Below are 16,621 nucleotides of genomic sequence, written 5' to 3'. Positions count from 1 at the left end.
ATATGATGTGTAAATGAACGAATTAGCTGTATAATGAAGGAATTAGCTATTCCCCTCCGATACTGTAACGGGCGCTGATATTATCTCCTTAGTAACCCGCTGTTTTGCCGCGGCCTTAACCTGTTAGTTTACCGCCTCCCCCTAGTAGGTGTAAGGACTGTGAGTCTTGTAACAAATCCATCGACACCACTTAAGATACTCAAACACAATAAAAAAACAATAAAAAAAAAAAAGCGATACAGAGATGATCGAGAAAATGTAATGCTGTGGGACACATAAAAACCTGTCAGAAAAAAAAAAAAAATTTTAAATACCTGTCACTTTCCGAATCGTGCGGTCATCCAGGTAGCGGCGGGAGCCGGAGGGCCGCGTGGGTCCAGGCGGCCGGCGGCGGGAGCCGGGTGTTCGATCGAGGCCGCGGGCGGGTGGGCGCGTGTTCGATCGAGGCCGCGGGCGGGTGGGCGCCTGTTCATCCAGGCGGCGGGGGCGGGTGGGCGCGCGTTGGTTTCAGGCGGGCGGCGGCAGCGGTGGCGGGATCCGGGGGGCGGGTGGGCGCGTGTTCAATCTAGGCCACGGGCCGGGTCGCACAGGCGTGCATTCATCCAGGCGGAGGAGCCGGCGGCGAAAGCGGCCTCCGGCAGCCCCCACCGGCAGTGAATGAATGCGCGCCTGGGCGACCCGTGCGATTCGGTGCTCAAGGCGTGACGTCACGGCATGTGACTGCCTTGAGCACCGAATCGCACGGGTCGCACAGGCGCGCATTCATTCACTGCCGGTGGGGGCTGCCGGAGGCCGCTTTCGCCGCCGGCTCCTCCGCCTGGATGAATGCACACCTGTGCGACCCGGCCCGCGGCCTCGATCGAACACCCGGCTCCCGCCCGCGGCCTCGATCGAACACCCGGCTCCCGCCGCCGGCCGCCTGGACCCACGCGGCCCTCCGGCTCCCGCCGCTGCCTGGATGACCGCACGATTCGGAAAGTGACAGGTATTTAAAAATTTTTATTTTTTTTATAACATTCAGGATTTTACATATTTTTGGTTTTTTGTTTTTTACACTTCCTGGTGCCTGTCATTTCAAATGACATTTGAAATGACAGGTACCAGCGCACCCAGGTTACTGTATAGGCGCTGTATTAAGCGCCTATACAGTAAAATGGGTTGCGGGGCATAACCCTTCCCTAACGCTTCACAGCCGCGGCATGCATTTGCATGCAATTAGAAGAGAGTATCAGGCGCTAGGTCAAGAGAACTGTGCGTGCGGGGAGGAAGGGTGCGCCTGGCAATGCCGCACTCTTTCTGCCGCGGTTTTAGAGTATCGATCTGATAGTTAGCTATTATGGAAAAAATGCAAGATCTATGTTCAGTAAGTTGGTAAATAGCAAAGTTATTGGATAAAATCACCTGAATGTCTCCCACTGAATGTGCTCAATATAAAGTTATCAAGGTAACTTTATCCTGATAGCTTTAGCCATGTATATTTATCAGCATAGCTAAAGTTATCCAGATAGCTTTACACTTAAATGGCTATATCCAAATATAATTGGTTAATTCACAAAAAGAAAAAGGAAAGCAGGCATGATCCCCCAGCCCTCCCAAATAATTCAGAAAAATGTCAGCACCTAGTGCCTGATTCCCCTTCCTCCTACCAGTTTCACCACCATAGCAGCCCAAGGCACTCCCCACCAAATAAGAAACGGAATCCGCTGACTGCCAGCCCACTGTACGGCCAACTTCCTACCCTATCTGGAGCCCCCCCCCCCCGATCCATCCAGGAGGCGGTAGACTCTTGCCGCTCCTGGCTATATCCAGCATTGCTCCAGCATCAACCCTGGTTGCAAATCATTTTAAGAAGTGGGAGTGTGGAAGGATTTAACCAGCTATATTTGTGTGTAGCCGATTAGGTCTAATGTTATCTGGGTAAACATTCCCGGAAGACTTTAACTCTGCTCTGGGCCATGACCAGACTTTCCCTGATAAATGTATCCAGGTAGCACTGAATATCAGTCCTTAGATCTGAAAATCAGTGCTACCTGGCTAAGTTTAAGCCCTACCCCCCCCCCCCCCCAGAACATCTCTTTTTTACCTGAGGTAATGACTTACCCAGCTAAAATGTATCCAGTCGATGGAGGGAGGGATATTTAAAATCCTAGGTTGCAGGATTGTCTGGCCAAATCCCAAACTGAGCCAGTCAGACTTTTAGAATATGGACCTCAGTGTTCCTGGACTATACACAGGACAACAAGGTAACATTCCTACAGAGTTAGATCAGTTAGTGGAAAGCTACTTTAACACAGACAAATCCATTTTAGAATTACCAGCCAAAAATGAATAATTTTGGAATGTTTTTGATAAGGTAAACACTTCCTTTTCATTGCATTTATAATCGTTCAGTTATAGGCAACCAAAAGCAGAGGTCTCTGATAACCATATCAATTCATTGTCAGAAATGCATGAAAGATCCTTCAGGGGGAAAAACTTAACAATCTGTCCGACCCTGCACATCATCTACGGGACATCAAATATTATTTGTGTCCAATGAAAGAATGAATCTGATTAATCAATTATTTCAATTTCTTAGAATTATGCTACATTTTTACAAAGCTGGATTCATTTGAGGGGAAGGGGAAATGGAGAGGAGACTTACTAATATGTCTAGGCAGGGTGGGTGATGAGTATGAGACTGTCATTTGAACCAAGTATAGACATTTTCAATCTCTAATCATGCCCTTGGCCTCTCTAGTTTTCTGTCTTTGAACACTTTGTAAATGAGATTTTTAGGAAATATATTAACTTCGCAAACTTTCTGAGTTTTGGCAAGAATGATTTCCTCTCCTAAAGATACATCTGTGACTTTCTGTTGCATGTTAGTTCCAATCTAATGGGCATAAAGGATAAATGCACGAAATCCTAGAGTAATATTTATGGAGTAATATTAAGACAAATATAATTATATTTTTAAAGAGTACTTCTGTATTGTTGAGGATATACCATTTAACTTTCTTTTTATATTTCTGGGCAAATTTGGTGGATAATATTCTTTAATGTATATGAAAAATGAATAGCATTAGCTGCTGGAATGAAGTAGAGTGCAGGTAAGAACATAGGATTTGCCATACTGGGTCAGACAAAGGTCCATCCTGTCTCCAACAGTGGCCAATCCAGGTGACAAGAACCTGGCAGGATCCCAAAGAATAGATCCAGTCCTTCTTGATCATAACCAGGAAAAGTGGTGGGTTTTTTTCATGTCTGCATGGCTAATAATGAGCATAAGAAGTTGCCATACTGGGTCAGACCAAGGGTCCATCAAGCCCAGAATCCTGTTTCCAACAGAGGCCAATCCAAGTTACAGGTACCTGGCAATTACCCAAACATTAAATAGATCCCAAGCTACTATGGGGGGCTAGGTGTATCCAATCTTTCCTGGTATTGTGTGGTGGCACAGCTAAAGCCTTTAGTGACTTGGCGCCAAGCAACAGATACCAAACATTGGGTGATTATAGAACATCTATGATGCCCCCGATGCCACTAGCTGCCACCCCCTGGCAAACCAGAAAAACCTGGAAACCTTGTCCGAACATGCTGCCAACCACGAGGCACACACTAAATACGTGGGACAGGTGGAAAATAAAATTAGTAGGAAACAAATCCTTCCATTTCCTAACTCATTTGTTTCACAACACAACCTTCTCTCCATGTCAAACATTACAATCATTCTTTGATTGGAAAAAACAGGGTATTTTTCTAATTGAGCATTTATGGGGGGGGGGGGGGGAGAAGACATAGCATCCTTTGAAACTCTTAAGTCAGACATACAAGTTGGCGCCCTCTGAATACCTTGCATATTTCCAAATTTGACATTTTTGGAAGGGTAACCAGGTCACCAATACTTTATCTCAGGGGAGGTCTTTGTTCGAAGGTTATTGGTCGGTCCCAGTTCATTTTAAAGGCCTAATTTCTAAGATATACAAATTATTAAATGTGAGCCTTATTAATAAACCAGCTTGGGCCAGAGACCTACCTAGAGAATATACTCAAAATGTCTGGGCTATAATATTTGAACAAGCTAATAAGATTTCAGTATCATCACTTTTGGTTGAAAATAACTAGAAACAATTGTATAGATGATATTTAACCCCGGAGCGTTTAATGAAAATAATACCAAATTCAGATGGAACATGCTGGAGGGGCTGTGACTCCATGGGCACATATGTTCATATGTGGTGGTCGGGGGACTGTATAACTCCTTTGTGGACACAGATTGAAGATCAGATTTCACACATTTTGAAGAATAAAATATAACTAAAGATGGACTTGGCCTTATTGAATGTAGCTGACACTGCCATAATGGCTCAACCCCACCCGTTTGTTCACCAAGTATGTATAGCAGCAAGACTGGAAATTGCTAGAATGTGGAAATCGCCACATTGCCCCTCAATCCACCTAATCATGAAGAGGTTAGACTTTGCAGTACAATGAACAAATTGACAGCGGAAAAACACCACGCCATGAAATGATTTCATCTGATGTGGGATGCTTATCCTCATTGGCGAACTACAGGTCTATCGGAGGATGTCAACACAAAATTATTGGTTTAAGAGACTGTACACCATTAAATCTGTTGTATAACATTTATGAGTTAACATATTCGTGCAACATATATAATGATATGTGCAGTGGGGAATGAGGGAAGGGGAAAAGGAAATCAAAACTCTTGGTGAATAACGAGTCGGAGACCATAAAGTTGTCATGTATCATTTATTTCTTGTTGTTCACCAATAAAAATGTTTATGCAAAAAAAAAAAAAGATTCCAAGCTACTAATACCGGTAATAGCAGTGTCTATTCCCCCAGTCAACTTGATTACTAGCAGTTTATGGATTTCTCCTCCAGGAACTTTCCAAACCTTGTTTAAATCCAGCCACATGAAATGCACTAATCACATCCTCTGGCAACAAATTCCAGAGCTTAAATGAGTGTAAAAGAATTTTCTCTGATTTTCTTTTAATGTGCTACTGGTTAACTTCATGGAGTGTCCCCTAGTCCTTCGATTATCCGAAAGAGTAAATAAGCGCTTTACATTTACCCATTCTAGTCCTCTCATGATTTTATAGACCTCTATCATATCTCCCCTCTGCTGTCTCTTCTCCAAGCTGAACAGCCCTAATTTCTTTAGCCTTTCCTCTTAGGGGTGCCATTCCATCTCCTTTATTATTTTGTTTGCCTTTCTCTGTACCTTCTCCAGTGCAACTATATGTTTTTTGAGATGCACTGACCAGAATTGCACACAGTATTCAAGGTGTGATCTCACCATGGTGCGATACAGAGGTATTATGACATTCTCCATTTTATTCACGAGCCATGGAACCATGCCTCTCCGTGAGATGCCTCTTATCCAATACCTCCGCAATTAAACTATCTTGCTCGAACTGAGCTCATTATGACTTTTGAGTTTTAAGTTACGGCCCTGCTCGGGCCTTTTTTACTCTATTTACTTCCAAGCTGTAAAGCCTCCAAGTTTATAGTCCTTGTTCAATGTAACTTTCTTGCTCTCTTTCTGATTATAACTTATTGTTCCGTTTTTTGTTACAAGTTTTCTATCCCTCGTTCGATGTAAAGCGATCTGATATGGTATTCAACCATGAAGCTTGGTATAGAAAAATGTGAAATAAATAAATAAATAAATTCACTATTCCCTTCCTAATAATTCCTGACATTCTGTTTGCTTTTTTGATCGACACAGCACACTGAGCCAATGATTTTAATACATTATCCACTATAACGCCTAGATCTTTTTCTTGGGTGGTAACTCCTAATATGGAACCTAACATCATGTAACTACAGCATGGGTTGTTTTTCAGTATTTGCATCACCTTGCACTTGTCCATATTAAATTTCATCTGCCATTTGGACAATTTTCCAGTCTCGCAAGGTCCTCCTGCAATTTATCACAATCCTCTTGTGATTTAATTACTCTGAATAATTTTGTCATCTGCAAATTTGATCACCTCACTCCATGTAAATGTTTATGGAATTTTCCTCCTGGAACATGTCCAAACCCTTCTTATACCCAGCTACATAAACTGCTTTCACCACATCCTCTGGCAACAAATTCCACAGTTTAATTGTGCGCTGAATGAAAAAATACTTTCTCCCACTTGTTTTAAATGATCTACTATTAGATTCATGGAGTGTCCTCTACTCCTAGTACTATTGAAAGGGTAAATAACCATTCCCCATTTACCTGTTCCACCCCACTCATGATTTTATAGACTTCTATCATGTCTTCTCTCAGCTGTCTCTTCTCTAAGCCAAACAGCCCTCATCTATTTAGCTTTTCTTCATAGGGAAGCTGTTTCATCCCCTTTATCATTTTGGTTTTCTCTGTACCTTTTCTAGCTCTGCTGTTATCTTTTGGAGATGGGACAACCAGGTACATACTGTGAAACCTTTCCCTTAAAGTTCTGGCATTGCAGCCATCTATGCCTGTAGAACCTCAATTATTCCACTCCCTGTTATCTCCTGAGCACTGACAGAGGAACTGTTTTGGCAGTTTTATGATATGAACAAATGTCCATCAGGGGCTAACTTCTTTATTATTGTATTTTTGACCTAGCAATTTCTTCTGGTCCTTTGGACTTCTAACTCAGTTGGAACAGGACTTTATTGGGCTATGGCCCTATAAATCTTCATTCGCAACTATGCAGTTTTCACCTACTTGTATATATCCCCCCCCCCCCACCCCACAATATAGCCCAGCCATTGCAGTAATGGTCCTTGGCAAGGGGCCACAGACCGCAACTTCCTCCAAAACCTGGTAAGAATATATTGTAAGTCCAGCCAGTAGCTGTATCCCTTGAGCTGTCACCCTTGACCTGAATTGGGAATTGAGTAACCTAAGCCAAATTTGAAAGTAGGGGACTAGAGATTAATAATTGCCATACTAACATTTCTGTCTCCTTATTTGTTTTGTTTTCAGATCTTAATTTTTCCATTAACAGAAGGAAAGATGGAATGTATTTTTCCAAATTAGAGCATTATGCATTGGCCACAGTTTGTACAATCTAAAAAAATCTCCTTAAAATGAGCAACTTGATAACATAATAATGCATACTAGCTGAATGGTAGCATTTATATGCCTTAAAACCAGTATTAGTTAATGCATGCATTTGATTTGTTCTGAGCAGGCGCTGTTGTACCTCGGCATTTGCTGCAGAAATTGTTCCCACAAAAAGTGTAAAGATACCAAAGCACCCCCGCTCCCATGCTCTACTACAGTGGAACATGGGAGCAGCATTTATAGCCAGCAGTACCAGCTCTTTTGAATTTGATCAAGAGAGCACAAAGCATGAACAAGCAAGATTCCTGGTGTACTGTGTTTGTTAAGGTTGACAGACCAGCATTCTGCTTCCCTTTACCATACTTTAGCATTAACTTTGCACTATTTTTTGTTTTGATAATCCGTTTCCAGTTATAATTCTGCATTAAGAAACTTTCAGCTTGAACAGTTTGCAGTGACTTGCATAAGGCTAACATAATTGCTATAAAGCACAGTCTGCTTCACCCAACTGCTCTTCTGTGGTGTTTTTGGCTATTCTCGGCATGATTTATCTTTCTCTCAAAGGGCCAAATGGACTATAGGTTTTTCCCATTTGTGTCTATGGAAAAAAAATCCTTGGCACATCTGTCTCAAAACGAGTCGTTCACACAGATGATGCTCTGTATTGGATATGGTATATATCTGTAACCGTGTAGCTGCTTGTAGATGAACATGTTACGTTTCTTTTTCTTCAGGGTGGCGCAAATACAAGTGTAAGACACGGTGGCATTTACGTGAAGGCCATTATTCCCAGTGGCGCAGCTGAATACGATGGTAGAATTCACAAAGGTAAAGTACATGGTTGTATCCATAGTAAATTATGATACACGTTGTTGTTATATATATATTTTAAAAACTGCCATATCCAAAATAAACTAGTGTTAGAGTTAGAACTGCCAGTGGACTTTGCAATAGTTCTCAGAGGGAAAGTAGGAGCATGCTTTCCTTTCGAAAGTTGGTAGTTTAAAAGTGCCCGCAGAGCTATGCACCTGCTTTTTCTGTGGATGTGGTTTCCTTGAAAAGCAACACAGGCAGCGGTGAAAATGCAAAACTACATGCAGTGTTTCCTCCCCCTACCTAATCCCATCTGTAAGCCTTCCCATGGGTAAAAGTAGGTGCATTGTTGTTCCTGAACATTCCCAAATCCGTCCAGACCAGTGGGTTATGCATCCCCACCAGCAGATGGAGTCAGAGAACAAAACTTTGAGGCACTGCTACTTATCTAAGAGTGCCACCTGCAGTCCCCCAGTATTTCTCTGACTCCAGCAGATGGTAGAGGTGCATACTGCAGACTAGATGGTAGTGTAAAAAAAAAGAAAATTGTTCTGTTAGTGATAGTTTTGGTTCTCTTAATGGTAGTTTTGGTAGACGACGGAAGAGCTCCCTGAGGTGTTAGGCACCTTCGTGGGCCATCCCTCAGCTGGAGCCGGGCGACGAGGGGTTGGACACCCCTGACTGAGTCTCGCCCGCAACATTCTGGTTCCCTCAGCCCTCCGAGGCTATTCTCCCGGACATCACTGTTCCTGCAGGAAAGTATTTCCTTCTCTGGGTAGGAAATAAAGTTTCCAAAAAAAAAAAAAGAGAGGAAAGAAGCTGTTTGCGTCCTGTCAGAGACAGCATTCTCAGGCATTCAAGGTCTCCCTGTGGTGGGTCTGTGCAGTGAGTGCTGGGGACCAATGCAGTGGAGAGCAGGAGAGTTTTTAGTCGTCTACAGCCCAGGGCTCCAGGTCTTAGTGACGCAGGGCGCAGGTTCGGTCCTGGTTTGGGGGCTAGGGGTCTTTGTACCTCGCGTTTCTTTGGCAATGCCGTTGGGGGTGGTGGCTTTGGGCCAAGGTGAGGGAGCTGTGGTAACCACATCTGCGAGGTGGTGGGCTTGTTTTCTTTGAGCCGCATGTGGGGCCTAGCGGAGGCTGCCGCATGTTGTGTGCTTCAGTATCATGGCACCGAAACCCAAGATGGCCACGTGCCGCGCCGACTGGACATTCACTCCCTCTGTCCCGCATGCAGATCGGGTTGGGAGGGAACCTTGGCGAGTGGTCGGCCTGCGCAGCCTCCAATCAGCGGGGCCAGTGCCTGCTTCCGTGGCAGAAGGACCTCAGAAGAACCCGGGGAGGTCTCACGATTTCCCCCCCCCCCCCCCCCCCCGTTGGGGTCCCACCATAGTTTAAATCAGCAGGTACATTTTGTGTACCTTTTTCCCTATCCACAATATTGAGGTCTTGCTAATATTTAATGCCAAAAAATTGTCCTTCGTCCATGACGAGAGAATGTCCATGCGGTGGATAAATCTACCTAAAGGAAACTCATTATTCATACTAGAGATATAAAATTGCACATCATCTGCACAAAGAAAAAAATACTACTCCTAAGGTGCTAAGAACATCACACAGTGGCCATAAATACATATTAAAAAGCACCGACGACAAGTCTGAGCCTTGGGGTACACCCATTGTTAATAGTTTCCAGACTGAAGTTCTGTCCCCCAGTTGAATACATTGTTGTCTGTTATTTAAAAAGGCCTTAAACCATGCAAAAACTTGCCCTCTAATTCCCAGTTGGGCAAGTCTATTTAATAATTGAACATGATGGACCATATCAAATGCCACAGTTACATCAAATATTCCTGAATGATTGCCATCCAATTCTTGATAGAGTATTTGTTAATGCCAACAAAAAGGACTCAGTACCATGATTTTCCTAAATCCGTACTGTTGCTGATTCATAATAGCATGGTCCTCCAGAAATTCTTCTAGCTGCACATGGACACATTTCTCTATGATTTTTCCCATCGTTGGTAAATCAGAAATGGGATGCAGGTTTGATAGTTCACTTGGAAGCACTGATGATATTTTTTGGATAAGGTGCACAGTAGCCCTCCTCTATATTTCTAGCATCTTATCTTCCACTAAACTTTTATCACTATAACAAGTATAAGCTGGCGTGTGAAACAGCTGAACCCGCAACATTTCAAAGCAGATTTACGTGCCTTAGTCAGCTTTGAAAACCTGGGCCTAAGCTGTACCTGCAGACTTTAGCCCTATGCAGGCTGTTTGAAAATGACCCTCCCTACTTGTGGGAAGAAGAAAATGTTACAGAAGTGTTTGACATATATGAGTAACTGGTTGACTGTATAATTTGTGCTGTACAAAAAAAATTACGCAAAATGGTTCCTGTCCTTTAGAGCTAATAAACTGAGGACCTAGTTGAAAGCTTGAGTATCAGCCCATATGCCTATGGCTGATCTACATACAGGAAAAGGCTAACTTGGCCCATAAAACTGATCTTTTCTTCTGGCAGTCCTTTTCCTCTGTGCAGGGGAAAATGGACTAGAGCCTAAAGTCTGAATAGGGCCTGAAGTGATAGCTGAGTAGACTGAGGCCTGGTGAAATAAGTGAAGCTCAGAGAAAATATGAGGAAATACTTTTTTTTTTTGAGAGAAGGTGGTGGATATCTGAAATAGCTTACCAGCATGGGGGGTAGAATCCCATTCTGTGACAGAATGTAAGCATGCTTGGGATAGATGTAAAGACAATGGTAAGAACAGAGTCGAGTAAAAAAACAGTGGTGCAAGGAGTCCTGGATGTTGGTTTAATTATGGGAACTTGTATGCTTTTCTACCCTGAATGGTAGATGACCATGAAGAAAAGACAACTAAACTGACTTGGGTAAGGAGCAGTATCCTCCAGGCACTCAAATTTGTACAGCTAATAGCTGGGACATATCCTTGGCAAGAGCAGTGTAGATGGAAACAACCAGGCAGACTGACTAGGCCAATTGGTCCTTATCTGTCGTCATCATCCATTATATAAGTAGACTTTGCTACAAAATGTTCCAGAATCCCAGCTGTTTCCTTACCCGCTAAAGAAAAAATCTTGTGCTCTACTTTTATGAGTTAGCTGCATTATAATTGCTTGAGCTGTTGTAAGTCAGTAATAATCAGAATTCTAGCAACCTACTTTTTTATCTTAAATATTAAGAAAATGGTTTTGTGCAGCCATTGTCTTTTAGCCAGTCCTATACTACTGTTAACTGGAGCAGAGTGCCATATGGATGATGCTGTACCTAATGGTGAAAGGTTGTATGTGCTCACCTGGTGCAAAGGAATCCTGGCTCTAAGGTGGCTAGAATGCAGACCTGGTAGAACAAAGGGTCTGCCAGACTGGAAGGTGGGACCCCTCTACTATGACCCTGAAGGTCTCCTCTATATTCCTTTATGAAAGGCAGACCAAGAAACATATAGAGGAAGCCTTTAAGGACCTAGTTCAGCATTTCCACTTCCAGTCTGGCAGTCCATCTGTTGCTTTGGAAGATCAAGGTTGCCTGGAAAGAGAGCATCATCTTGGTGTGGCAGGAAGCGATCCTGTAGCTAGGATCCAGGTGATGCATTATCCTCTCAAACTAAGGATGTGTCTCCATGGGAGTGTGCCCAAGAGGAAAGGTTAGGACTGCCATTGCAGTTGGCGATTCAGTCATTTGGAATTTAGATGAATGGCTGGTGGACATGAGGGGACCACCTGGTAACTTGCCTGCATAGTGCAAAGGTAATGTACTTCACATGTTAACTAGAAAGGATTTCAGGAATGCTTAGGAGGAGCCAGCTATCATGTACATGTGGGTACCACTGACATAGGAAGGTGCAGGAGAGAGGTTCTGGATGTCAAATTTAGGGCTTTTAGGTAGGAAATTGAAATTCAAAACCTCCAGGGTTTCAGTCTCAGAAATGCACCCAAAAAGGAGATAGAGCAGCTTTTAAACTAAATCGTGTGGGAAAGCTGAAAGTCGCCCAGTGCATGGTTTGGAGAAAGGCATCTTCTAAGGATACTGGCATAACAGGTAAGTTAGAATATCAAGATAGAGAGATTGCGGTAAAGGCTTATATAAAGTGCAGGCAAATATGAAGGATTCCAAATTACTTGTATTAACTACTAATAAGCAGGTTGTGAATGAAAACCAAATGCATACTCTAAACTGCCTGTATGCAAATGCCAGAAGTCTGGAGAGTAAAATGTATGATACTTAGGGCCCGATTTTCAAAAGCATTTACATGTATAAAATGTGATTTTACACACGTAAATGAGCTTTTTGAAAATTGCCCCAGGGTTTGTGCATGTAAAAGTATGCGCAGAAGCAATTGCCCATGTACTTTTATGCATCCTGCAACGAGGCATTCCAGTGGGATTGCGTTGGGGACGGCAAACCATTTCCGTGCATACTTTTGATTTTTGAAAGTATGCGTGTAAATGTGCACATGCACAGTCACACCTGCTCCCAAGCAGACGTAAATGTATATATGCATGTGCCACACAGACGTCCGGGTACACCTGCTAATTTTTCAAAGCAAACTAACATGCATACATCCACTTTGAAAATTTTGGACTGAATATCCTTTCAACAAGTGGCCTTCAACTCCACGCAAGCTGCTATCCCATTATTCTCCCTTTGAAGATATAGACCTAATAGGCATCCCAGAGACCTGGTGAAAGGAGGATAAGCAATGGGACACTGTGAGGTTGCAAATTATATCTATATACAGGTCAGATCGAATTGGTGGAGGGGTGGCACTGTATGTGAAGCATGGCTTAGAGTCAAGCAGGTTAAAAGTCCTGTAAGAAACAAGATGCACAGTGAAATCCTTATAGAAAGAAATTCCATGTGTGATGGGTAAGATATGATATGCTACCATCTGCCTGGCCAGGATTGAAGAATCAGCTAATGAAATGCTAACAGAAATGACAGAGGCAAATAAAATTGACAACACAATAATAATGGAAATTTGGGTAAATATCTCATCAGGATATGCTAGAGAGGTAAAGTTTCTGGATTCCATAAATGACCGCTCCATGGAGCCCCTGCACCTGAAACTGATAAGAAGAATGCAGGACGAGGACGTGGTGCAAGGGGTAACAATGATGGGATCACTTAGCGCTAGTGATTTTAAAGCAATAAAACTGGACATAAGTAGAGTGTGAGCAATTGCAGAAGGACCTTGCAAGAATGGAGGACTACAGATGAAATGTCATATGGACAGGGGCAAAGTGATACTGATTGGGGGGGGAAAGCCTTAACTATAGGCACATAATGTTGGATTTTACATCAGGGATCACAATGGACAATAAGCTGAGATCCTCAACTCGGTATGTGGCGGTGGTCAAAAAAGCAAATAGAATGTTGGAAATAATTCGAAAAGGAATGGAGAATATCATAATACTCGTGCATTGATCCACGGCGTGACCACACCTTGAGGATAGTATGCATGTCTGGTTACCCCATGTGAAAAAAAGATGATCTCAGATTTCTGTTGGGGATGTGTACGTGTAGGGCTGTATTCAGCCAATCGGCATTTTCATTATGTATTAGCTTATGTATTGTACACAGGGTTTTATACTGTATTCTTTGCTCAATGGGTAGCCAGTGTAATTCAATCAGGGTTTCAGTGATGTGGTCTCTTTTACTTTTGCCAGAATTCTGACTGGTAAAAGTAAAAGAGACCACATCACTGAAACCCTAATCGAATTACACTGGCTACCCATTGAGCAAAGAATACAGTATAAAACCCTGTGTACAATACATAAGTTAATACACAATGAAAAAGCTGATTGGCTGAATACAGCCCTACACGTACACATCCGATTGGCTGAATACAGCCCTACACGTACACATCCCCAACAGAAATCTGAGATCAGCTAATAAAGCTTTACTGTCCATCCCCTCAATCAAAACAGCCAAACTAACCCAAGTAAGGGAAAGAGTGCTTTCCTTAGCATGCCCTATGCTATGGAACTCCATGCCCGTCGAGATCCGCTTGCAAAGAGACATCAAAACCTTCAGAAAGCAGTTAAAAACATGGTTATTTAAACAGGCATACAACAAAGAGAAAGGAGAGTAGAACACAGAGAATTAGAAAGCGACCTGCAGAACACTCAAGCACGCTACCCCAATCTACATGGGTATATATACTCTATTTTTATTTTAAACATGTTTGCTCTTGATTTTAGAATTTTAAAACATGTTATAATAAAGAATGGACATGATATATTATGATACAACTTCCAATTATGAGTAGTTATAAACGAGCTATGTTACCGTAAAATCTTGGCACCTGTTTAATGATAGATTTTATTATAGTTTCTAAGATTATTATTTGTGCCTAATTGTAAACCGTTATAATGGTCCCTAACTTAATGACGGTATAGAAAAGTTTTTAAATAAAGAAAGAAAGAAAGAAGAACTCGAAAAGGTAAAGAGAAGGGCAACAAAAATGATAAAGGGGATGGAGTAGCTCACTTAGAACAGAGTAGGGTTCTTCATCTTGGAGAAGGGGATGTGATAGAGGTTTATAAAATCATGAGCTGGGTGGAGCAGGTAACTAAGGGACAATTATTTACCATTTCAAATAATACTAAAACTAGAGGACACTTCATGAAACTAACCAGTAGCAGATTTAAAACAAATCAGAGAAAGTATTTTTTTTTTCAGTCAATGCACAGTCAAACTGTGGAATCTTGTTGGCAGTCATGGTCAAAGCATCTAGCACAGCTGGGCTTAAAAGGAGTTTTGAATAAGTTCCTGAAAAAAAGGTCCATAGATCATTTTTTAACCCGTAAATTTGAGAAAACTGCCACTTATCCCTGAGAGTTAGCAGAGAGCTACTCTTTTTAGGATTTCTGGGTTCTTGTGACCAAAATTGGCCACTGTCGGAGATAGGATGCTGGGCTCAATGGAACTTTGATCTGACTTAGCATAGCATATCTTATGTTCTTATGTTCAGTGTGGTGGTTTTTTTATTGCCAATTGGGAAAGGTTTAGACTTTTGCTGGATTAGTCTCATCTGCTTGATATGTATATTGGTTTCTGCAGTTCCTCAATGTGGGTAATCCTTCATCTCTCAGGATTCTGCTGCAAGCTGTCACTGTAGACTAGGCAGCACAGAAACAGGAGACTATCTCATACCCACGGATACCAAAAAAAAGTAGCTGCTTAATCCCGCAGGCTTCTTTTTTTGAAAATCCTGCCATTTTTAATGAACTCACCAACAGTTTCAGGAGTCGGAGGAATTGATCTGAGGAGCTCCTTACTTAAGAGCCCGGTATTCCTAGACACACTGTGATACATCTCGTTTCAGCATGGGCAGCAATGGCATTGTTCTTCAGATCTGCTTCCGTTCAAGCCTTTCTTTTATTCTTTCCAGGGGACCGTGTGCTGGCTGTCAATGGAGCTAGTTTGGAAGGTGCTACCCATAAGCAAGCTGTGGAAGCATTAAGGAAGACCGGGCAGGTAAGTGGTATCATTTAGCTTAAACTATCAGATTATACAAAATGTGCAGAGGGCGGTGGCTCGCTGTTTTACTTCCAGATGCATGTTGTATTTGACTATATGCACTGGCTGTAATGGATCCTTTTCTGTTCATCAGATTTATGTTGTTTGACAGTCTTGCCCTCTAGGTTTATTCATGCTTTCTACCAAAGTCAGCAGTGGCTTCTAGACACACCTCTAAAAGAACTGTTAAATGTTTCCTCTTCCTTTTCAAGTTACCCGACAAAAGCTGAGATTTGAATATTTATCCCCTCTAACCAGCTAATGCATGATTACCCACACAAATTTTATCAGGCTGATACAATATCAGTGCGCGTAAAATGGGCGCTCATGATTGAGCGCCCGCTCTCCTAGCACACGACGATCCACCTCTCCCATGCACCCAATTTAATATTTAAATTAGCTGCTGCGGTAAAAAAGGAGGCAGTAGGGAAAATTGTGCATCCCTAGTGCCACCTTGGCCCAGGAAAGGTGGCAGTCAGTGTGAGTTAGGAAATGGACACTCAATACGAGTGTCCGTTTTCTCCTGCTACCTACAATGTACACGGCCTGGACCTTGTGTATTGAGGATGTGTATTGGGTGCCCAGAAATTGTTTTTCCCCTGAATTTTTTTCATGATTCCGCTTTCAGAATCATGAAAAAAAAATCCCTTGCCACGATACTTGTAGGAGGGATCACAGAAACCTGGAATTTTGTATTTTACAATGAGCCCTTTTGCTCGGCAGCCCCAGGCTGGCTTAAAATTTGCTGTATTGCAAGGGCGCATCGACAGCATGGGAAACCTTTTGCATCACGGGAATTAGCTACGTGTATTTTACATGTGATGAGCGCTATTAGCTACACACTCGATTGGACGTGCATTTTAGATACCTGTCCAATCGCGTGTTAAGCCATGCACTGGCCTCAGTGCACGGTATTTCATCCCCCTGTATGTGGATAAAAAAGGGTGGCATTTGGGATGTTCAAGGAGTGGGACTTAACTTTAGCTGGTGAGGGCCAATATTCAATGCTATCCAACTAAAGATAGCCAAATAAGTCTGGTCGGAGAAATTGCTGTCCTAAAGTTCCCAGGGTAACTTTATCTGTGAAACTGTAGCCTGGGATATTCGACGGAACACCCGCTGAATATGGACCTCCTACATTTTTTTTTCTAATCTTTTATCTTTTCCTGCTCAAGCTCTCTAAAATCTTGGACTTCCATACATTGCTTTT

General features: G+C 42.5%; 1 protein-coding gene across 1 annotated transcript in view; it reads left to right on the top strand.

The window, feature by feature from the left end:
- PTPN13 (protein tyrosine phosphatase non-receptor type 13) overlaps window positions 1-16,621 on the top strand; it is a 659,094-nt gene that overhangs the window by 467,037 nt on the left and 175,436 nt on the right. The window contains 2 exon segments of the mRNA XM_029599218.1: window positions 7,791-7,884; window positions 15,284-15,369. Coding sequence (XP_029455078.1) covers window positions 7,791-7,884; window positions 15,284-15,369 — 180 coding nt within the window.

This window comes from Rhinatrema bivittatum, chromosome 1, assembly GCF_901001135.1.
Source record: "Rhinatrema bivittatum chromosome 1, aRhiBiv1.1, whole genome shotgun sequence".
Taxonomy (NCBI): Eukaryota; Metazoa; Chordata; class Amphibia; order Gymnophiona; family Rhinatrematidae; genus Rhinatrema; species Rhinatrema bivittatum.
This window is presented reverse-complemented; position numbering and strand designations above follow the sequence as displayed.